Genomic DNA, 24,212 nt, shown 5'->3' with positions numbered 1-24,212 from the left:
AATCATCAAATCTTTTTGGTTTGTCAGATGGGCTTCTGAAGCACGTGGAAACCCTTCACCGTGCTGAAGACTGACCATACTTCTGAGAGTTCCACATGTGCGTGTAAATTTTCCCGGGTCTAGCAGTGGAGTGCGCGCTCTCTCCCATGGAGGTTCGCATCCTGCTTACCTAATCCCAGAGAATACATTGAAAAGGGCAGTTTAGCATCAGAGGCTTGAGGGCAAGCAACAATAACTTGCCATTCACGCAGGACAGCGTCTCAGAGATTTGCACACTGGTGTGGTTGGACACCAAGCAAGGCAGATGGGGAAGATGGCCGAAATCACGGTCGAAAAGGTAGGTCTTCAGGTCGGACAATTTATATTTATGTAGCGGTTTTCATGCCGGGAGGACGTTCCAAAGAATCACTGTGCTGGAGGAATAAAGAGGGTCGAGGCAAAACGATTGAGCTAGGAAGTTCTGGCTCAGGTATATTGAAGCCTCTGGTATATTGAAGCCTCTTCCCACAAGGTGTAGTGACTGAGGGAATGATCACATGAGGGAAAGTGGTGAGAAGTGGCCAAGCTTTACTGTCTTCCTGTCTCAGTGGATCAACTTCAAGGTCCTCACCTTCGTTTCACCCACAGTCAATCCACTTTAGGGTATATCCTGTGAAGCGCTTTGAAGTGTCTCAGCAAAACGATAAGGCACTGTATCAAATGCAAGAATTATTATTATTATCTGGGAGGATTGTTGACCAGGACAGATAAAGTGCAGTGACTGTGGGTTTTGTAGTTAAACAGCATAAATTACAACACATTAATAATAATCCTTGCATTTGATATAACGCTTTTCATGTCGGGAGGATATCCCAAAGCGTTTAAGCTCTCCGGGACGTTAGCCCATGTGAAGGGCGTTTTGTATATGTAAGTTGTTGTTGTTTGACGCTGCACCCGAGCTGGGGGTTGGAGCCGGGGGTAGGTGGGTGATCAGGAAAAGATCTGTCTCAAAGTAGCAAAATGTGGGAACCAACTAAGTGGTCTACTACTACTTTCTGTTTGAAGATTTCAATGACTGAGTGAGCACTTTATTCCTTACCCAAGTAACAGGAGCACTCCTTGTGATTCAGACTTAACCTTTATCCTCTGACCAAGGTCACCCACTGACTGCTGAGCGTCATCCCTCTATTTTTTAAAAATCTATCAGTCTGAAGGCTGAGACTGAAAGATTTTTAAAAAACAGAGTGAATAGCGGATATGTGGATAGGGCAGGTAATTAGAGTTAAGTCTGAAGATCAGCCATGATCTTATTGAATGGTGGGGCAGGCTCGAGGGGCCGAATGGCCTACTCCTGCTCCTAATTCTTATGTTCTTATGTTCTTATTGCTCAGTTCCTGGTGGCTGATTGTCAGCGCGTGAGATGCCGAGTCAGCACATTGAGCCGGCACTCAAACGCTAGAAAGATAATAATCCTTGCATTTGATATGGCAGCTTATCACATCTTCGAGGCGTCTCAAAGCATTTCACCGAATATACTGTAAAGTAAATTGACTGCATATTTCGTGGGTGAAACGCGGCAGCCAATTGGGCCCAGCAGTGGCCAACAAACAGTCGTGGTTTGAAGTGACCAAGTTTCTTTTTTAAGGGATTATGACTAACAACTTGGTTCCTACTTACTACTGGATAAACAGAGGCACGTGGAGTAAGGAAACCTGCCCAACGTTTCACTCTGCCTGGGAATCGAACCCAGGTCCTCTCACTTATGAGGTGAGCGCTCTAACAATTGAGCTACAGGACTCCAAAAGATAATCGTCTGATGGGGGGCACTGAGCAGGCCTGAAATTCCATCTAATCTTTTTTCTTTCCATCCCACCGGTATGCGACATGCGACAGGAAACCTGTCTCTGTACTTAAAAGTCTCTTAAGTGTGTGTTTGATATGGCAACTGTCTCAAAGCTCTTTGCAGGATTCACTGTAAAGTGTCGTGAGTGAAGTGTAAAATAAATTAAAAAAATTATGATGTGTTCACTCAATCCATGACTGTTTGTGGGACACGACTGTGTGCAATTGGCTGCCACATTTTGCCCAGAAAATAAACAATATCTTTTTTAATATATGTTGTGCTCTCTCGAGGACATGATCAGGCACTATATCAAATGAAAGGATTATTATGTTATTATTAATGCTCAGTAAATGTTTGGTATCATTCCAGATAATGAAAATTATCTCATTCCAGATAAGGAAAATCGGACCACTCATGTATAGAAGCGTCAGCAGAGGGATCAGCTGTACAAAAAGCAAAGGGCGCTGCGCGATTATTGCAGTGTTGTGTGTAAAAATAAAACTACCACTACCTGAATTTGCCCCCTAAACTTCATGCAGGATAACAACAACAACTTGCACTTATATAGAGTCCTCCACACAGGGTAGCATCTCAGAACCTTAACAGTGGCAGGCGGAGTCTGAATCCGAGCCGGTGGTTGGGGATGGGGAGAAGGTGGCCGTAAGCACGGTCGAAAAGGAAGGTTTTCAGGTGGGACTTGAATAAGAGGAGATAGGGGCAAGGCGAAAGGATTGAGGGAGTGTGTTCCAGAGCTTCGGGGTGTAGTGGCTGAAAGCGCAACCTCCAATGGTGGGGTGGAGGGTGCAAGGAACAAGCAGGAGGCTCGTGCCAGTCGAGCGGAGATGCCAGGTGGTGGATTGGGGTGTGAGGATGTCAGAGAGGTAGGGAGGTACCAGGGAGTGAATGGATTTGAACAAGAGTGTGAAGATCTTGAAGTCGATCCATTCGGTGAGGGAGCCAGTGGAGCCTGGCCAGAACTGGTGACATGTGGGTACAGAGTTTAGTCCGGGTAAGTATGTGGGCAGCAGAGTTCTGAATGAGGTGGATCTTTTGAAAAGTGGAGCTGAGGAGAACGGCTAGGAGTGAGTTTGAGTAATCCAAGTGGGAAGTGACAACGGCATACACCAGGGTTTCAGCTGCATTTTGGTTAAGGTGCGGTTGGAGATGGGCAATTTTGCAGAGGTTGAGGAAGAGGGTCCTGGTCAGGGACCAGATGTGGGGAAGGAAGGACACATGTGGATCGAACCGGATGCCTAGTTTGTACACTGGTTCGATGAGGCTGAGGGAGGTTGAGGAGTTCAGATCCGCAGGAGTGAAGACGTTGACGGGAGACAAAGAGCCTTGTCCACATTCAGCTGCAGGAAGTTTATACTCATCCTGATGTCTGATGGCCCTGATGTCTGCCAGACGAGCTGATAGAACATCGGCGGACCTGGAATCATTAACGTCATAACATCTCAGAACACTGCACAGTGATGGCATTGAGGTTTTGAGTGAAAGGAGGAGAGGGAGGTGTCCATAGGTGCAGTTTTAATAGTGGATAGGGAGGGGTGAAGATGGCGGGAGGGAATTCCAGAGGTTAGGGGTACAGTGGTTAAAGGCTTGGTCTCTGATGATGAGGTGGACAGGGGTCAACAACAACGAACAACAAATTCCATTTATATAAGCACCATTCACATCGGGAGGATGTCCCAAGGTGTTGAACAGTGAAGGATTTGCCCGAGCTGGGGATGGAATCAAGAGGCATGAAGACCTTGAGATGGGCCACAAAGGAGGAAAGGGAGAGGGTGAGGTGGAGTGGCTCTGCGATGGGGAGGTGAGAGCAGAAAGACTAAAGTCCCGACCAACGATGGTGGAGCAGGCAGGGCAGGTGTTGTGAAGCAAGTGAGTGCCAACCATGTGGAGGGTGCGGACACATTGGTAAAGATTTCACAGGTCACAGAGGTAGGGAGGAGCAAGACCATGGAGGGCTTTAAGAATGAGGAGAAGGATCTTGAACTCGGTCCTCTGGGGGATGGGGAGCTCTCATCCAGGACTTGATGTCTGGCAGACAGTCTGTCAGGACAGCAGTGGTCCTGGAGTCGAGGGTGGAGGCAGAGCGATACATGTGGAAGTTGACCCCACGTCTGCGGATGGTGTCACCAAGAGGGAGCATGTAGAAAGGATAAGACCAAGGACAGAGCCCTGGGGAATGCTGTATATAATGGTGCGAGGGCTGGAGGAGAAGCCATTGATAGATGTAAAGGGGAGTCGATGGGAAAGGTAAAAACAACAACAACAAAATAACATTTATAGAGTGCCTTTTGCGTCGGGAGGACGTCCTCCCAAAGTGAAAGGCGCTCTATTAATGTTATTTTGTTGTTGTTGTAAGAACAAAACCAGGCAGAGAAAGAACCATGAAGGTGGAGCTGAGAGGTGAGTTGATAAAGAAGAATAGAGTGGTGAAAGGCAGCTGAGAGATCAAAAAGAATGAGAAGACAGAGAGAGCCCTAATCACAAATGGACACATTGTCATTTGTAACTTTGACCAAGGCTGTCTCTTTACAAGAGACAGGACGGAAACCAAATGGAGTGGTTCAAGGAGCAAGTGGTGGGAGAGGAAAAACCTAAACTGGGAAGCAACGACTCATTCCAGGATAACTGGTCACTCTAAGGAAAAAGAGCTCAGTGACAAGTCATCAGGAGCGACAAGTTAGGCATATATATAAGTACATAATAAATGAGGCCAGGAGATTGACCCTGGCTTAGTTTAACTTGTCGTGACAAGTTAGAGTGAGGGTCGAGTTATTAGGAGTTTACAGTATTTTATTTTGTAATGGAATGCATTTTCTCTCCCACCAAAGGCAAGCATCCAATCCCAGAAATTATTAGCCTCAGATTGGCAAAAAGCCCTAGATGTGTGTTTGTGGGTGTGACAGCTGGAGTTTAACTGGTTAATACAGTTTATCATTGAGAGCACTGCCTGGCAAGCTTCTCACCGGTTGTCCAGCTTGGACCATGCTACCGTTTAGGGCTTTGGCTTGCAGGTTTAGCAGGAGGTGCACACTTCCCTCTAGTCAGAAAAGCAATTGTTCACCACTACTCTTTGCTTTCTGCTAACCAGTTCCTTTTTAAATGTTCTATTGATTCAGCCGGACGTCGGTCTTGAAATTTTCCAGCAGGGAGGGGGAGGGGATAGAAACTTCCTTTTCTCCTACGGATCTAAACAGCTCAATCTCCCTGGGCTCTTCCTCAAACTCACTGAACCAGTTCGCAACCTCGGCATCCAGTTCAATCCCCAACTGTCCTTCCACACCCCCCATCACATCTGGTCCCTGCCCGGGACATCCTTCTTCCATCTCCGCCGTATTGCCCATCTCCGACTTTACATTACCCCAAATGCTGCCGAAACCCTCGCACATGAGTTTGTCACCTCCAACGCACTCCTCTCCGATCTCCCCAGCTCCACCTTTCACAAGATCAAGTTCAATCAAAACTCTGCTGCCTGCATAGTGACCTGGACCAAACTCTGTACCCACATCTCACCAGTTCTGGCTTGGCTCCACTGGCTCCCCATCACCGAATGGATAGACTTCAAAATCCTCACACTCAAATCCATTCACTCCCTGGCACCACTCTACCTCTCCGACTTCCTCACTTCCCAATCCACCATCCAGCGCCTCTGCTCGATTGGCACCGGTTCCAGCTCATCCCTCACACCCTCCACCCACCATTGAAGGTTGTGCTTTCAGCCACTATGCCCCAAACCTCTGAAACACTCTCCCTCAATCCCTCCGCCTTGCACCCTCTCTCCCCCTGTTTCAAGTTCTGCCTGAAAACTTTCCTGTTCAACCGTGCTCATGGCCACCATCTCCCCCCAGCCAAGAGTCAGACTCCGCCACTGTTAAGTGCTCTGAGATGCTATCCTGTGTGGAGGTCGCTATATAAGTGTAAGTTGTTCTCGTTGCTGTTTTCTTTTCAAGTTGTGTTGCGGGATCTTTAATGTCCATCTGAACAGGCACAGAGGGGACTTCAGCTTAATTTCTCATCCAAAATACGGCATCTTCAACAACGGAGCGCTCCCCCCAGCACTGCACTGAAGTGAAGGTGTAGACAGTGAGTTCAGAGCCTCAATGTAAAGCTTGGACCCCACGAACTTCTGACTCTCAAGCAAAAGTGCTACTGACTGAGCCAAGCTGCCAAATAATAATGATCCTGACATTGAAACACTTTATGGGAAATTGTTGTGAAGTGTAGTGACTGTTTCGGTGTCATGTATGCGGATGATACACAAATCTACTTTGCCTCCTCCAGTACCAACTCCAGATCTGCCGACGTTCTATCAGTGTGTCTGACAGACATCAGGATCTGGATCAGTGTAAACTTCCTGCAGCTGAATGTGGACAAGTCGGAAGCCATACTCCTTGGCTTCCGTCAACGTCTTCACTCCTGCGGATCTGAACTCCTCAACTTCCCTGGGCTCTGCCTCAGACTCACCAAGCCAATGCACAATCTAGGCATCTGGTTTGACACCCAGATGTCCTTCCTCCCCACATCCAGCCCCTGACAGGACCGCGTTCTTCCACCTCCACCGCATTGCCTGCCTCCGACCATACCTTACCCCAAATGCAGCCCAAACTCTCATGCATGCATTTGTCACCTCCTGCCTGGATTGCTCAAACTACCTACTCGCCGGTCTCCCCAGCTCCACTATCTAAAAGATCCAGCTCATTCAGAACTCTGCCGCCCACATAATGACCTGAACCAAGCTCCGTAACCCCATCTCACCAGTTCTGGTCAGCCTCCACTGGCTCCCCATTACCGAACGGATCGACTTCAAGATCCTCAAACTCGTGTTCAAATCCCTTCACTCTCTGGCACCTCCCTACCTCTTCAACAACAACAACAACAACAAGATTCCATTTATTGAGCGCCTTTCACGTCGGGAGGACGTCCCAAGGCGCTGTACAGTTGGGTCAGGACCCGAGCAAGGGGGAAATGGTCAGGGTGAGGGGAGGGAAGGGAGGGAGCGAGGAGGGGGTAGAGAGTCGAGAGGGGAGCTGAAGGCACGGTCAAAGAGACGCCCAACCTCTTCACTCCCCAATCCCCCAACCGGCGCCTCCGCTCGACTAGCACTGGCCTCCTGTTTGTCCCTTGCACCCTCCAACCCCACCATCTGAAGTTCCGCTTTCAGCCACTACGCCCCAAAACTCTGGACCACTCTCACTCAATCCCTCCGTCTTGACCCCTCTCTCCACTTTATTTCAAAACCCCCTGAAAACCTTCCTCTTCGACCATGATTACGGCCTCCACTGGGACAGCTAGGGGAACTTGATCCAACTCTCCTAACACTTCAACATTGGGATTCACAGGGGGAGCATAGACATCTCCCCTCCTTATGCTAATCCAGAGCCCCAAAGAAGATAGACAGTGGATCGTGGCTGACAAGAGACCACAAAAAAAACAAGAAAATGAAGAAGATGAAGGACCCGATAAAGGGGAAGTAGCTGGAGTTGAAAAGGATGCTCATGACCAAGGCAGAAATTGACAGACTGCTTGCCAAACCCCAACCCCATCCGCCCATTAAGTACCCAATCGTGAGTGGGGGCGGGGGAGTCTGGAGTTGGAGCGTCACAATCAAGGTAACTGGTAAAAACAGCATAAGATGTCTCTGAAGGTAGGTACCCTAAACATGTGCAGCTTGGCCAAAGACAGAGAGAACTGAGGTTAGCAGACTTGCCTTCAGGACAGGAGGCAAATCTGAAGGCAGGAGGATGGTGGGTGAGGGAGGAGGAGGGCTACAAGAGCATTGCTGTGTCAGTAATAAAACAAGACAATGAAATAACAATCGAACGTGAGTCACAATCAAACCACTGGGTTATCAATGTACGTACAGCAAAGCCTCAATCCCCTCAAAGGAAAGCAACGATTTGACAAAGGACCTTCTGCTCCATTAGAGAGAGACAGAGAAGAGAACCATAGTCATGGCCTTCACTGGGCAGTATGAACTAGAGAGTCAGGAGAACTTTGAACCATTTATGAGAGCTATTGGTGAGTGTCTGGGCTGACGACAACAACTTGCATTTATATAGCTCCCCTCATGCAGGGTCCCAGAGCGCTTGACAGTGGTGGAGCACAACACCGAGCCGGGGGAAAGGGGGGTTGACCCTAGGTCGAAGAGGAAGGTCATCAGGCGCAACTTGAAGATGGGGAAGGAGGGGACAAGGTGGAAGGATTGAGAGAGAGTGTTCCAGAATTTCAGGGTGTATTGGCTGCAGTGTTGGGGGGGAGGGGGGAGCACTGCAACGTTTGATGTGACACTTCATTTCACGGCTGTTTGTGGGACATTGTTGTGCGCAAATTGGCTACTTATGCTCAACTATAAAATACATAGCAATATTCCATGCATCCCTTCTACACGTGGAAATTCTCATGTATTAGAATGGAATGTACACTATTTCCTTGGAGAGCTGAATGCCGCTTATCTAATTCCGAAGAGTACCAGGCATCCTCTGACAAGATCCAAGGCTTGAGGACCCAAGAGCGTGTGATGGGGTACCTGCTGAAGTTTAACCAGTTAAAGCTGCACAGCTTGCCATTGAGAGAACTGTCTGGCAAGCTTTACCGCTGCTTGTCCAGCTGGGACCACACTACCCGTTAGGAATCAGCAAACCCAGGGTTTGATCAAAACTTAATGAATGTGTCAAACCGTGCGCAATAGATAGGATTGCGATGGCATTCAATCTATCCTGGATCATTGTTGATCTGAGTTTAAGAACATACACAGAGCAACTGCTATATTTAAAAATGTGAGACTAACGTAGATATATGCATTGGATATTGCAGAACAGATACGTCGTGTGCAATGAATTATACAGTGGGCAAATTAGTAAAAATAGTATGTGTGTGTGTTGGGGTGTGTTTGTGGGTGAGGCGGGTTGGGGGGGGGCAGTAACCCAACCCAGTGTTATGAAATCTAGACCAGGAACCAACCAAACAGAACCAAATCCAGCCCAGAGAAGGGCAAAACAACCCAACCCATCCAAACAACACAAGTCTTTACCTCCCGGTTTCGCAAACAGCCATGGAGTGAGTAATCAATTTTATCTGGGGATTGTTTGCACCTTCTCTTTACGAATAGCACCATGGGATCCTTACCATTAACAATAACAATTTGCATTTATATAGCATCCCAGAGCACTTGACAGTGGTAAAGCATGACACTGAGCTCATGGGCAGGTGACCCTAGGCACAGCTGAAGAGTCTAAGAGTCTTCAGGCGGAACCTGAAGATGGGGAAGGACGGGGCAAAGTGGCTGAAAGTACAGCCACCGATGGTCAAGCAGGAGGCCAGAGCCAGTCGAGTGGAAGCAACGGGTAGTGGGTTCAGGAGTAAGCAGGTTGGAGAGGTAGGAAGGTGCCAGAGCATGAAGGGATTTGAACAGGAATAGATGGATCTTTGTTTAACATTTCATCTGACAATCCAGCATATCAGCAATCTTGCAACTGTGCCCCCACCAGCTGCCCACCACCAAACTGAAGGATATTTGTTGCCCTGTTTGGCAGTTTTGTGGTGCTCCAGCAAAGCACTATCAATCCCTTCTGAAGCATCAGCCTGGCTCAATTGGTAGCACTATCTACTTTCAGTCAGAAGGTTGTGGCTTGAAGTCCTACATTAGGACTTGAAACCCATATAGCCTAGCCTGAAACTCAAATGGAATGCTGGGGTTCCATCCTTCAAATGAGATGTTAAACCAAGGTCCCCTTTGCCTGTTCAGGTGGATGTTAATGGTCCCATGGCACTAACCAAAAAGAGAAAGGAGTTTCTCTCTCCTGGGGTCCTGACCGACAATCCCGCAAATATAATTGATTACTCACTTCATGGCTCTTTGTGGGATGTTGCTGAGTGCAAATTGTCTGCCACATTCACCCACAAAAACACACAGTCACTTCACTTTACAGTATATCATAAGAACATAAGAATTAGCAGCAGGAGTAGACCATTCGGCCCCTCTAGCCTGCCCCGCCTTTCAATAAGATCATGGCTGATCTATTCTAACTCCACCCACCCGCCTTATCCCCATATCGCTTAATCTTTTTATCCAGAAGAAATCTATCAATCTCAGTCTTGAATACGTTCAAGGACTGAGAATCTACAGCCCTTTGGGGTAGAGAATTCCATAAATGCACTACCCTCTGAGTGAAGAAGTTTTTCCTCAAGTCAGTGCGAAAGGGCTTACCCCGAATTTTAAGACTGTGACGCAACACGTCAACGAGTTTACTCTGGGGAAAGAGGCAATGATTCATACCTTCACAGTCTGTTATAGTTTCTCCAACCAGGGAAAAAGTCTCCCACTATCTATTCTGTCATGCACCTTAATAATCTTATAGGTTTCTATAAGATCACCTCTCATTCTTCTATATTCCAGAGAATATAGGCCTAAATTACTCAACCTATCCTCATAACTCATCGACCTCATCCCTGGTACCAACCTAATGAATCTACATTGTAACTCCTCCAAGGCAAGTACGTCCTTTCTTAAATAAGGAGACCAAAACTGCACACACAGGTGTGCTCTCACCAGGGCCTTGTACAGTTGCAGCAAAACTACCCTAATCTTATATTCTAACCCTTTTGTAACAAATGCCAACATACTGTTAGCCTTCCTGATTGCTTGCTATACCTGTAAAATAACTTTTGTGACTGGTGTACAAGGACACCCAAGTCCCTCTGAACGCTAACACTATCTCGTCACTCCCCTTCTAAAAAATAATCTGCTCTTCTGTTTTTCTCACCGAGGTGGATGAATTCACACTTCCCTACATTATACTTCATCTGCCACCTATTTGCCCACTCACCTAACCTATCTATATCTCGTTGCCTTTTTCTAATGTCATCCTCGGTGTTTAGTCTCCCTGCTAGTTTAGTGTCATCCGCGAATTTAGATATATTAAGTTCGATGTCCTCATCTAGATCGTTGATGTGGATTGTAAATAGTTGAGGCCCAAGCACTGATCCTTGTGGCATTCCACTAGTCACATCCCGCCAATCTCAGAAGGATCCATTTATCCATACTCTTTGGTTTCTTCCCGTCAGCCATTCTTCAATCCATGTTAATATATTCCCCTTAATTCCATGGGCCCTAATCTTGTGGATTTCCTGTAAAGCACTTTGAGACATCTCAACGACATGCTAAGATGCTACATCAAATGCAAGAATTATTATTTAGTATTTTGAGATTTTGTAACAACGTGAAAAGGCGCTGTATCAAATGTAATATTTAAACGTAAATATGTAAATGTAATAATATTTATTCTGCTCCATTGGAAAAAGTCCTTAATTGTTGTGTTAAGAAATCCACAAATAAATACAATAACAACAAATTACATTTTTATAGCACCTTTCACGTCAAGAGGGCATTCTAAGGCGCTGGTTAGTCAAGGTTTTGGACCTGAGCAGGGAGTTGGGATCAGGACGGTTGGAAGGTAGGGAGGGTCGGGCAGGAGGGTGACTGAAGGCGGGGTCGAAGAAGATCTTGAAACTTGCCTTGAAGGAGGCAAGGGAGGGAGTGAGGTGAAGGGACCTTGGGGAGGAGTTCCAAAGGGTGGGGGCAGAGACGCAGTTGGCCTCACCGCCGATGGTGGGAGGAAGCAGACAGGTTAATATGGACTTAGGTAAATAGGTACAATTGACCATTTGAAATGATGATCTGTTTATTTCTAGGTCTCACAAATGAAGACATTGAGCAAACTAAGGCCATTGGCTGGGTGACCAATATCATCCAAGAAGGCGACCATTTCAAAATGATCACCTCATTAAGCAATACGCAACACGTCAACGAGTTTACTCTGGGGAAAGAGGCAATGATTCATACCTTCACTGGAAAAAAGTTCAAGGTAACTTACCTCAATCACGTGACTCCAAACATTCATCTGAGACTTGATGCCAGGGCACGCCATGCTTCATACAGCCATAGATATTCACAGCACAGAAGATAGTCATTTGGCTAGTGAGAGGCGAGGTATGGAGATGGCATTTCAAAATCTCCTCCCATACCAACAGCTAAAAATTAAATGCATGACAAGAACTTGAATTTACACAGCGCTCTTCACACAGGGCAATGTCTCAGAGCGCTTAAACAATGGCGGAGCATGACATTGAGCCGGGGGGAGGGAGGTGGTGACCTTAAACTCAGTCAAAGAGGAAAGTCTTCAGTCATGATCTAAAAGAGGAGAAAGAGGGGGCAAGGTGGAGGGATTGCGGGATAGAGTTCCAAAGCTTTGGTGTGCAGTGGCTGAAAGCACGGCTGCTGATGGTGGAGCAGAGGGGACGAAGGATGAGCAGGAGGCCAGAGCTAGTGGAGAGAAAGCAAATCATAAAGGTAAGGAGGTCTCAGAGTGTGAAGGGATTTGTAGATGAGTGAGAGGATCTGGAAATCGATTTGTTCTATGACAGGGAGCCAGTGGCGAGGAAAAATGTGAAGGGCCTACTGAGTTAGTGTGGGTTTACTGACATCACTTCTGCACGCAATCTTTTAAAAAAATCACAGGACTACGCATAGTTTTTATTATCTTTTTTCTGTAATCAAACTCCCTTTCCTTCCTGAAGTCTTTGTCACGTCTCTCTCACTTCTCGCTCTCTGTAACCCTCTCTATGTTATTTGTTAGGATGGGCTCTTGTTTAACCATACTTACAGTCACCTCCTCTCTCACCTGCCTCGGTGTTAGGCTCCACCACTGTTAAACGTTCCGAGCTACTCTGTATGAAGGCACTAAATATATCCTGTTGTGTTGTTATAAGGTTTCTCTCTGGTCTTATTCAGAGTAATCCTTAAAAATCATAGAACCAAATCTACATGTCAGCTTCATGTCACCCCGTTTTGGTTAATAATAATCCTTGCACCTCAGGCGCTGACACCATCAGCATCCAAGGCTGCACTCTCCACCTCTCAAAGCCAGTCAGGAACCTCGGCGTTTTGTTCGACCCTGAGCTGTCCTTTCTCCCTCACATCCGCACCACAACTGGCACCGCCTTCCATCACCTCCGGAATATCGCCAGACTACGGCACTACCTCACCCCTCACGCTGCTGAAACCCTGGTTCACGCCTTTGTCACCTCAAGGCTGGACTATGGGAACTCTCTCCTCGCCGGCCTTCCCGCCACTCCCTCCACAAGCTGCAGGTCATTCAGAACTCTGCAGCTCGTGTACTGTCCCGCACCAGGCTTCGGGACCACATCACTCCCACCCTCGCTCGCCTCCACTGGCTCCCCATCCTCCAGAGGATTGATTTCAAGATCCTCATCCTCACCTACAAGGCCATTCACGGCCTCGCTCCCTCCTACCTCTCTGACCTACTATCCCCTACCTACCTGCCCGTACCCTCCGTTCCTCTGGCTCCGGTCTGCTCCACGTCCCCCGCCCCAACCGCCCTACCATCGGTGGTCGGGCCTTCAGCCTCTCAGCCCCGAGGCTCTGGAACTCTATCCCCAGTGCCTTCGCCGCCTCCTCCCTTTCCTCCTTCAAGGCCGGTCTCAAAACCTTTCTCTTTGACCGAGCCTTCAGCTCCCCTCTCGACTCTCTTCCCCCTCCTCGCTCCCTCCCTTCCCTCCCCTCACCCTGACCATTTCCCCCCTCCTCGCCCCCTCCCTTCCCTCCCCTCACCCTGACCATTTCCCCCCTCCTCGCTCCCTCCCTTCCCTCCCCTCACCCTGACCATTTCCCCCCTGCTCGGGTCATGACCCAACTGTGCAGCGCCTTGGGACGTCCTCCTGACGTGAAAGGCGCTTTATAAATGGAATCTTGTTGTTGTTGTTGCATTTGATTCAGCACTTTATCCTGTCATCAAGACATCTCAAAGTGCTTCAAAGGATTTTACTGTCACTGTGTATTTTGCAGGCGAAAGTGGCAGCCAGTTTTGCACATAGCAATTTCCCACAAACAATTGACTGACTGATTTAACTGGAGGATTGTCGATCAGGACATTGTGAGAAACTCTCTTCTCTTTTTCAGTAGTGCCACGGGATCTTTAACATCCGCCTGAACAGGCAGAGGGTACCTTGTCTCATCCGAATGACGGCACCTCTGTTAATGCAGCTTTCCCCCAGCACTGCATTGGAGTGTTAGCCTAAACTACAGGAGTTCCAAATGGAGCTAGTTTGGGACTTGAGCCCACAACCTTCTGAATCAGGGGCGAGAGCGCAATCGACTGAGCCAGATTGACACCTGAGAAACATTATGAAATGTTATTGTAACGAAACAAAATGATGAAGCGTTGCATAGTTGTGTTAAGGCTGAGACCAGGTGAACTTATAGACCTCAAACAGATCTGTACCAAGGTGGATGGGGAAGTGGGGATAAATAATACAAATAATAAATAATATTCCTTATATTTGATGTTGAACAATTCCAAGTCATCAAGTCCTCTCAAAGCGCTTCAACTGTACTGTTACTGGAAAGTGTAGTTGCATTCAATGTGCCCACAGCAATGTCCCACAAGTTAACGATGAATTTTATGGGTCAGGATTATTGTCCAGGACAGGTAAAGTGTAATGTCTGTGTACTTTGTAATAATCCTTGCTTTTAATACAGTGCATTAGCACATCATCGAGACGTGTCAAAGCGCTTCGCAGTGTAAAGTGGTTTTGACTGTATATTTTGTGGGCGAAACGCTGCAGCCAGTTTGTGCACAACAGTGTCCCACAAACAGCCATGAAGTAAATGACCAATTTTATTTGGGATTTGTTGACAAGGACACTGGGAGAAAAGTGCATTGGAACTCGTGGAGTCCTGTAGCTCAATGTCCAGGACTGGTAAAGTGTTGTGACTGTGTATTTTATAATAATCCTTGCATTTGATATAGTGCCTTAGCACATCATCGAGACGTCTCAAAGCGCTTCGCAGTGTAAAGTGGTCCCGATATGCTTGAACCCACAACCTCCTGACCCAGAGGCGAGAGCGCTACCACTGGTCAGGCAGTCAACCAAAATAGATCTTCCTCAGTGTATTGAAGTGGCCTCTCCTGAAGCCATATGAACACATGAATGACTGAGCTCTATATTCCTCACCAAGGTAACGGTCAACTCTGATGGACCCACTAGACTGATCGGACAAATGGACAACGTGAAGACTGTCACCGAGCTGAAAGGGAACAAATTGATTAGTGTAAGTTGCTGTTGAGAGGAATGGCTGGGGAAAGTTGGATGGACGTGGATGAGGTTGGGGAGCAGGACTCCTGGTGAGCCTTTGCTCAGCTCCTCGTGGCTGATTGTCAGTGTGTGCAATGCCAAGTCTGTGGAATACATCAGCCCTCAAACATTGGAAAGATTAGGTTCCAATGGGAGGCACTTCGGGAGCTGAGTCATGGCCTGAAATTCCACGTCGTCTCAGTCTTATAGCCCATAGGGTGGGGGAGGGGGGAGAGTACGGGTGGGGTGGTGGGGAATCCTCCTGGGTCTAGATTTCCTCTGATATTTTTGACATTTCACAGCGTCCCAAATTTGTTAGTATTTTAAAATCAGCTTTACTTTTTGAAGCCGTCTTTCCTATTGAACTGTGCTTTCGGACTCATACACCGCCCCATCCCGCCCACCCACCCCCACACCTCCACCCACCCGAGCTTGTCTCCTACTCCTGTCTTGGGTGCCCAGTCACAAGTGCTTTGGGACATGCTGCCAATGTGAAAGGCAGCAGCACTCTTTCTTTCCAGCATCCTGGGATGTCTTTCCGATATGCAGTGTTATTTGTTGTCGTTGTTGAGTCAGAAGGTTGTGGGTTCAAGTTGCACTTTTGGGACTTTGAGCTGCCAGTCTAGGCTGATGCTCCAGTCCAGTGCTGGGGGCAGTACTACATTGTCAGAGTCGCTGTCTTTCTAATGATACGTTAATAATAATCCTTGCGTTTGGTATAGCGCCTTATCACATCAGAAGGACATCTCCAAGAAATTCTGAAATCCCATAGTGTAATGGGTAACACACTCGCCTCGCAACCGAGAGGACCTGTGTTTGATTCCTGGGTAGGGCGAAAACTTAGGCAAGTTTCCATACCCTACATGCTTCTGTTTACCTCACAGTAATTAGGGACCCCGTTGTTAGTCGTATCGCTTTCCGAAAGTAATAATCCCTTCCCACCAAAGAAAATTGAGGTGAGAGTGTTACCACTGAGCCAGGCTGACACTAAACTGAGGTCCCACCTACCGGTGGATGTTAAAGATCCTATGGCATTATTGGAAAAGAGAAGAGAGTTTCTCTCTCCTGCTGTCATGGCCCACAATGCCCCAGATAAAATCGGTCATTGACTTTATAATAATAATAATAATTCTTGCATTTGATATAGCGCTTTTCACGTCTTCTATTATTGTTTTTTTTTCTTGAGGGATTATTATCAGGCAGAATAAGTAATGGAGCAAGGAAACTTCCCCAAGGTTTCACTCTGCTGGGAATCAAACCCAGGTCTCTCGCTTGCAAAACAAGTGCTCTAACCACTGAGCTACAGGAAACCACAGACTTTATGACTATTTGCGGGGCATTACTGCATGAAAGCTGGCTGTCATGTTCCCCTACACAGTACACAGTTACTACTTCATAATATTTTGGTCACCTTCCTCCCCCTCCCACTGGCTCGGCCCCGGGATCTGTTATTGTGAAGCTCTCTGAGACGCCGTCTGGCGTTGAGGGCGTTATATAAATCCAAGTTGTTGTTATTTTATCATCTCGTTCCAGACAATGACTGATGGAGATATCGTCTACAAGTCTGTCAGCAAAAAGGTCAAGTGAAAGGGACATTGTGTAATTAATTGCACAACACTTTCTGTTAAAATAAAACTACCAATTCTACTTCAGTATAGTACAACGTTACGTCAGATTAACAAAAAGAACAACAAAATTACATTTGTATCGCGCTTTTCACATCGGGAGGACATCCCAAAGGGCTGGACAGTCAGTATTTCGGACCCGAGCTGGGGGTCGGGATTGGGGAGGTTGGAGGGCGGGGGGGAAGCAGGATGATTGAAAGCACCATCGAAGAGGAGGGTCTTAAGATAGGTCTTGGTCAGGCGCTGACAGCATCAGCATCCAAGGCTGCACTCTCAACCTCTCAAAGCCGGTCAGGAACCTCGGGGTTCTGTTCGACCCTGAGCTGTCCTTTCTCCCTCATATCCGCGCCACAACTGGCACCGCCTTCCATCACCTCCGGAATGTCGCCAGACTACGGCACTACCTCACCCCTCACGCTGCTGAAACTCTGGTCCACGCCTTTATCACCTCAAGGCTGGACTATGGGAACTCTCTCCTCGCCGGCCTTCCCGCCACCTCCCTCCCTCCACAAGCTGCAGGTCATTCAGAACTCTGCAGCTCGTGCACTGTCCCGCACCAGGCTTCGGGACCACATCACTCCCACCCTCGCTCGCCTCCACTGGCTCCCCATCCCCCAGAGGATCGAATTCAAGATCCTCATCCTCACCTACAAGGCCATTCACGGCCTTGCTCCCTCCTACCTCTCCGACCTACTATCCCCTACTTACCTGCCCGTACCCTCCGTTCCTCTGGCTCCGGTCTGCTCCACATCCCCCGCCCCAACCGCCCTACCATCGGTGGTCGGGCCTTCAGCCTCTCAGCCCCAAGACTCTGGAACTCTGTCCCCCAGTGCCTTCGCCGCCTCCTCCCTTTCCTCCTTCAAGGCCGGTCTCAAGACCTTTCTCTTTGACTGTACCTTCAGCTCCCCTCTCGACTCTCTACCCCCTCCTCGCTCCCTCCCTTCCCTCCCCTCACCCTGACCGTTTCCCCCTTGCTTGGGTCCTGACCCAACTGTACAGCACCTTGGGACATCTTCCCGAAGTGAAAGGCGCTCAATAAATGGAATCTTGTTGTTGTTGTTGTTGTCTTCAAGGAGGTAAGGATGGGGGTGAGGAGGAGGGACTGTTGGATGGAGTTCCTGAGGGTGGAGGCAGAGTGGCTGAAGGCCCGCCTGCCAAAGGTGGGCAGGGGATGTGAAGAAGGCCAGAGCCCGCTGAGCGGAGGGAGCTGGAAGGATTGTAGGGGCTCAGGAGGTTGCAGAGGTAGGGTGATGCAAGGCCATATAAGGGTTTGAAGGTGAGGACCAGGAATTTGAATTGTATCCTCTGAGTGATGGGAAGCCAGCGGAGTCAAGCAAGGATGGGGGTGATAAGGTCACAGAGCCTGGTACGGGAGAGGACACCGGCTTCAGAGTTCTGGATGACCTGCAGCCTATGGAGGGAGGAGTTGGGGAGGCCAATAAGCAGTGAGTTTGCATAGTAAAGCCTGGATGTTCTGAATGCATGTGTGAGGGTTTCAGCGTCCTGCGGTGGAGCCAGGCGATGTTGAAGAGGTGAGGAAAGGCAGAGCGGGTCATGGCTTGGATGTGGGAGAGAAAGGATAGTTGAGGGTCAAACAAGACGCCAAGGTCCCGGACTGGCTTAGCAAGGTGGAGTGTGCATCCTTGGATGGTGATGCTATCAGCGCCTGAAATGCGGAGGCTCTGACAGCAGCCAATCAGGAGAGCCTCGGTCTTGTTGACGTTCAACAGAAGAAAGTTCACTCTCATCCAGGACTTGATGTCTGACAGACATTCTGTCAGGACAGCAGTGGTCCTGGAGTCAAGAGTGAGGGGGAGAGGTAGAGTTGGGTGTCATTTGCATACATGTGGAATTTGACCCCGTATCTACGGATGATGTCACCAAGAGGGAGCATATAGATATTGAAGAGTGACAGGGCAAGACAGACCAAGGACGGAGCCTGAGGAACGCTGCACAAGACTGTGCAGTGGCTTGGAGGAGAAATTGTTTATGGAGATGAAATGGAGGCAATGTGAGAGGTGTGGTCTGAACCAGTCAAGGACAGAGCCATGAAGGTTGAGGTGAGATGTGAGGTGGTAGATGAGGATAGAGTAGTCAACGGTGTTGAAGGCAGCAGCGAGGTCAATGAGGAGAAGCAGGCAGAGGGAGCCCTGGTTGCAGATGGACAGAATGTCATTTGTCACTTAGACCAGGGCTGTTTCTGTGCTATGGACGGCAAGGAAACCCGATTGGAGGGGTTCAAGAAGGGAGTGGCAGGAGAGGAAGGAGCGAAGCTGGGAAGCAACGACTGCCTCTAGGACCTTGGAAAAGGAGAGGGAGGTTGGAGATGGGACTGTAGTTTGAGAGCAGGGTTGGGTCCAGTCAAGGTTTTTTAAGGATAGGAGTGATGATGGCCGTTTTTAAAGGACTGGGAATAGTGCCAGTGGACTTGGAGAGGTTTATGATGTCTATGAGTAGAGTCAAGGAGGTGGAGCTGGAAGGTAAGGAGAGGGGTAGGGATGGGGTCGAGATAGCAAGTGGTTGGTTTCATGCAGGTTATATTGGTGGTGAGAGAGGAGTGGGAAACAGTTTCAAAGGTGTGGAGGGAGGGATGGGTAGGGGCCAGAGTGGGAGGGGGAAATGTGAGGTGGTAGTAGACAGAAGGACAAGGCAGCTGAGTGGATCCCTCAACTTTGGATTCAAGGAAGTCCAGCATCGCCTCTCAGTTGGCAATGGAGATGAGGATTGGTGAAACGTGAGAGTGTGGGCATAGGATTCGGTTGGAGATGGAGAAGAGGAGCCTGGGCTTGTCCTTGGCCTCCAAGATTGTTTTGGAGTTAGAACGACGATTTAAAGGAGGAGCGATAAGAGATGATAACATCCAGCCAGATCTGCTGATGCACCATTAAGCTTGATTCAAGCCAGATGCATTCAGCGGCATGCACCTGTGCTTTCAGGGAGTGGAGGTGGCTGATGTACCATAATGACTTTTGTGAATAGGAGATGGTTTGGGAAGTAAGGGGGGCAAGGGAATCGAGAGGGGTGGAGAAAGAGTTGTGGAGAAGAGTGACCAAGGAGGATAGGTCATTGCAGGAGGAAGCCCAGAGGTTCAGATGACTCCAAGGCAGGTTGAGGGGGTGACTGTGGACATGGGTTGCAGAGTGGATGTGGAGGAGAAGTTGAGGGAGGAGATAAGGGAGGAGAATTCAGCAGAGGTATAGCAGGAGGGGTTGAAATGAAGGTTTAATTCGCCTAAGATGAGGACATGTTCAGAGCAGAAGGGAGAGAGAAGATGTGGGGTATGATGGAAGATGTAGCTGTGTGGTTTGGTCTCTATCAGGGGAAGGTGTCGCCTGGAGTGATCCCATTTTCGGTGATGGCGAAAATGTCGATGTTATTGTCGACAATGAGATCTTGGATGGTGAGTGTTTTATTGGAGAGGGAGCAGACATTTTGTTGGCCGATGCAGAGGGGACAGTTGGTGGCAGAATGTGGGGTCAAGGGGGGGAGGGGAAGGACTGACAGGGTGGGTGGGGCTGTGGATGAGGGAGGAGAGGTTGGCCCCGGGGATCAGGGCCCGATGGCCTTTGCGGCGAGACTGGGGCATAGGGCAGTCAGAGTGTTTGGTGTTAGACAGCCAGCAGCATCTGCCACGGTGGGCCCAATGGAGGATTCGCAGGGTGGAGCAGAGGGAGGCTGCGGACAATCGAGCAGGGATAGGAGTTGGGGAGGGCGGTGGGAGAGGACCGCAGAAGTAATGCAGGGTAGAGCATTTTGGGGAAGCTGCTTGAGTCACTGGCAGCAGTGAAAATTTGTACACCAAGACCAAGAGCGAATGGGTGGGGAGGGGGGCAGCGAGGCATGGTTAACCCACTGGCGTGGGTTATCGTGGGGAGAGTGGCACAATCTTATAGTCCCAGTGAGTTCAAGATGAGAAATTCAAATTAACCTCTCTGAGCACTTCACAGAGATAGTGGGCAGACCAAAGGGGAAGGATCAAGGGGAGGTGATGTAGGCAGGTCGACGAGGTAGATTTTCAAGTGGGATTAGAGTAGGGCGGGTGGTCCGGACAAAGGGGAAGAGGGACGGAGTTCAGGAGTTCAGGGCATAGTTGCTTATGGTTCATTCATCTGCCAATGGTAGAAAAATTTGATGATTCTCTTTTCCTATAGTGTGCCCTGGAATCTTTAACATCCGCTGGTAGATGGTACCTCAGTTTAGCACAACTCTCGCCTCTGACTCAGAAGGTTGTGGGTACAAACCCCACATGAGGTCTTGGAATCGCACAGTCTAAGATGGCATTCCAATGCAGTGCTGGACACTCGGGTGTTGCATTGTCGGAGGTGCCGTCCTTTAGATGAGACGTTAAACTGGGGTGGGTGAGAAGCACAGGGGACCCTGAGTTAGCTGAGCAGAGGGGAACGAGCAGAGGAATAGGGCTGGAGGAGATCTGGTGAGGGTGACGTGAGGACCTTGAAGTCAATCAGTGGGGAAACATGGAGCCAGCAAAGCTTGGCAGGACTGGGTGATGAGGCAGCAGAGTTTGATGATAATACTAATAATCCTTGCATTTGACATAGAGCTTTTTCACATCTTCTAGACGTCTCAAAGCGCTTCACAGAATATGCTGTAAAGTGAATTGACTGTTATTTGTGGACGAAACACGGCAGTCAATTGCGCACAGCCGTATCCCACAAACAGTCGTGCATTGAAAATGACCAATTTATTATTGTTTTGTTTTTTGGAGGGATTGTTATTAGGTATGTGGAGTAAGGAAACTTGCCCAAGGTTTCGCTCTGCCTGGAATTGAACCCAAGTATCTCGCTTGCAAGGCGAGTGCTCTAACTACTGAGCTGCAGGACTCCACGAACATAAGCAGCTGAGTTTTGCGTTGGTTGGAGATTAATTCTACTGCAAATGGCTTTTGTCTCTTTGCTTATGTATTGCGATGCATATTCAACATCAAATAAAAATGATTACAAAATCATCAAATCGTTTTGTTGGTCAGATGGGCGTCTGAACCATATGGAAACCCTTCACCGTGCTTAAGATCGACCAAACTACGAGAGTTCCACATGCACGTGTAAATTTTCCCGGGTCTAGCAGTGGAGTGCGCTCTCTCTCCCATGGAGGTTCGCATCCTGCTTACCTAATCCCAGAGAATACATTGAAAAGGGCAGTTTAGCATCAGAGGCTTGAGGACAAGCAACAACACCTTGCCCTTCATGCAGGACAGCGTCTCAGAGAGTTGCACGCTGGTGTGGTTGGACGCCAAGCAAGGCAGATGGGGAAGATGGCCGTAATCACGGTCGGAAAGGTAGGTCTTCAGGTCGGACAATTTATATTTATGTAGCGGTTTTCATGCCGGGAGGACGTTCCAAAGAATCACTGTGCTGGAGGAATAAAGAGGGTCGAGGCAAAACGATTGAGCTAGGAAGTTCTGGCTCAGGTATATTGAAGCCTCTGGTATATTGAAGCCTCTTCCCACAAGGTGTAGTGACTGAGGGAATGGTCACATGAGGGAAAGTGGTGAGAGAGTGGCCAAGCTTTACTGTCTTCCTGTCTCAGTGGATCAACTTCAAGGTCCTCACCTTCGTTTCACCCACAGTCAATCCACTTTAGGGTATATCCTGTGAAGCGCTTTGAAGTGTCTCAGCAAAACGATAAGGCACTGTATCAAATGCAAGAATTATTATTATTATCTGGGAGGATTGTTGACCAGGACAGATAAAGTGCAGTGACTGTGGGTTTTGTAGTTAAACAGCATAAATTACAACACATTAATAATAATCTTGCATTTGATATAACGCTTTTCATGTCGGGAGGATATCCCAAAGCGTTTAAGCTCTCCGGGACGATAGCCAATGTGAAGGGCGTTTTGTATATGTAAGTTGTTGTTGTTTGACGCTGCACCCGAGCTGGGGGTTGGAGCCGGGGGTAGGTGGGTGATCAGGAAAAGATCTGTCTCAAAGTAGCAAAATGTGGGAACCAACTAAGTGGTCTACTACTACTTTCTGTTTGAAGATTTCAATGACTGAGTGAGCACTTTATTCCTTACCCAAGTAACAGGAGCACTCCTTGTGATTCAGACTTAACCTTTATCCTCTGACCAAGGTCACCCACTGACTGCTGAGCGTCATCCCTCTATTTTTTAAAAATCTATCAGTCTGAAGGCTGAGACTGAAAGATTTTTAAAAAACAGAGTGAATAGCGGATATGTGGATAGGGCAGGTAATTAGAGTTAAGTCTGAAGATCAGCCATGATCTTATTGAATGGTGGGGCAGGCTCGAGGGGCCGAATGGCCTACTCCTGCTCCTAATTCTTATGTTCTTATGTTCTTATTGCTCAGTTCCTGGTGGCTGATTGTCAGCGCGTGAGATGCCGAGTCAGCACATTGAGCCAGCACTCAAACGCTAGAAAGATAATAATCCTTGCATTTGATATGGCAGCTTATCACATCTTCGAGGCGTCTCAAAGCATTTCACCGAATATACTGTAAAGTAAATTGACTGCATATTTCGTGGGTGAAACGCGGCAGCCAATTGGGCCCAGCAGTGGCCAACAAACAGTCGTGGTTTGAAGTGACCAAGTTTCTTTTTTAAGGGATTATGACTAACAACTTGGTTCCTACTTACTACTGGATAAACAGAGGCACGTGGAGTAAGGAAACCTGCCCAACGTTTCACTCTGCCTGGGAATCGAACCCAGGTCCTCTCACTTATGAGGTGAGCGCTCTAACAATTGAGCTACAGGACTCCAAAAGATAATCGTCTGATGGGGGGCACTGAGCAGGCCTGAAATTCCATCTAATCTTTTTTCTTTCCATCCCACCGGTATGCGACATGCGACAGGAAACCTGTCTCTGTACTTAAAAGTCTCTTAAGTGTGTGTTTGATATGGCAACTGTCTCAAAGCTCTTTGCAGGATTCACTGTAAAGTGTCGTGAGTGAAGTGTAAAATAAATTTAAAAAATTATGATGTGTTCACTCAATCCATGACTGTTTGTGGGACACGACTGTGTGCAATTGGCTGCCACATTTTGCCCAGAAAATAAACAATATCTTTTTTAATATATGTTGTGCTCTCTCGAGGACATGATCAGGCACTATATCAAATGAAAGGATTATTATGTTATTATTAATGCTCAGTAAATGTTTGGTATCATTCCAGATAATGAAAATTATCTCATTCCAGATAAGGAAAATCGGACCACTCATGTATAGAAGCGTCAGCAGAGGGATCAGCTGTACAAAAAGCAAAGGGCGCTGCGCGATTATTGCAGTGTTGTGTGTAAAAATAAAACTACCACTACCTGAATTTGCCCCCTAAACTTCATGCAGGATAACAACAACAACTTGCACTTATATAGAGTCCTCCACACAGGGTAGCATCTCAGAATCTTAACAGTGGCAGGCGGAGTCTGAATCCGAGCCGGTGGTTGGGGATGGGGAGAAGGTGGCCGTAAGCACGGTCGAAAAGGAAGGTTTTCAGGTGGGACTTGAATAAGAGGAGATAGGGGCAAGGCGAAAGGATTGAGGGAGTGTGTTCCAGAGCTTCGGGGTGTAGTGGCTGAAAGCGCAACCTCCAATGGTGGGGTGGAGGGTGCAAGGACAAGCAGGAG

At 48.1% G+C, this 24,212-nt stretch overlaps 1 protein-coding gene across 1 annotated transcript; it reads left to right on the top strand.

Moving 5' to 3' along the window:
• The first annotated feature begins 7,109 nt into the window (after positions 1-7,109).
• LOC103181460 (fatty acid-binding protein, liver-like) lies at positions 7,110-23,966 on the top strand. Its single transcript, XM_042343713.1, has 4 exons — positions 7,110-7,852; positions 11,525-11,697; positions 14,871-14,963; positions 23,786-23,966. Exons 1-4 carry the CDS (start codon positions 7,786-7,788, stop codon positions 23,918-23,920), a joined length of 468 nt encoding a protein of 155 aa, XP_042199647.1. The 5' UTR covers positions 7,110-7,785; the 3' UTR covers positions 23,921-23,966.
• The last annotated feature ends 246 nt before the right edge of the window (positions 23,967-24,212 follow it).

Source organism: Callorhinchus milii, unplaced genomic scaffold, assembly GCF_018977255.1.
Source record: "Callorhinchus milii isolate IMCB2004 unplaced genomic scaffold, IMCB_Cmil_1.0 Scaffold1, whole genome shotgun sequence".
NCBI classification, from domain to species: Eukaryota; Metazoa; Chordata; class Chondrichthyes; order Chimaeriformes; family Callorhinchidae; genus Callorhinchus; species Callorhinchus milii.
Note: the sequence above shows the minus strand (reverse complement) of the source record. Positions and strands in the feature narration are given on the sequence as shown.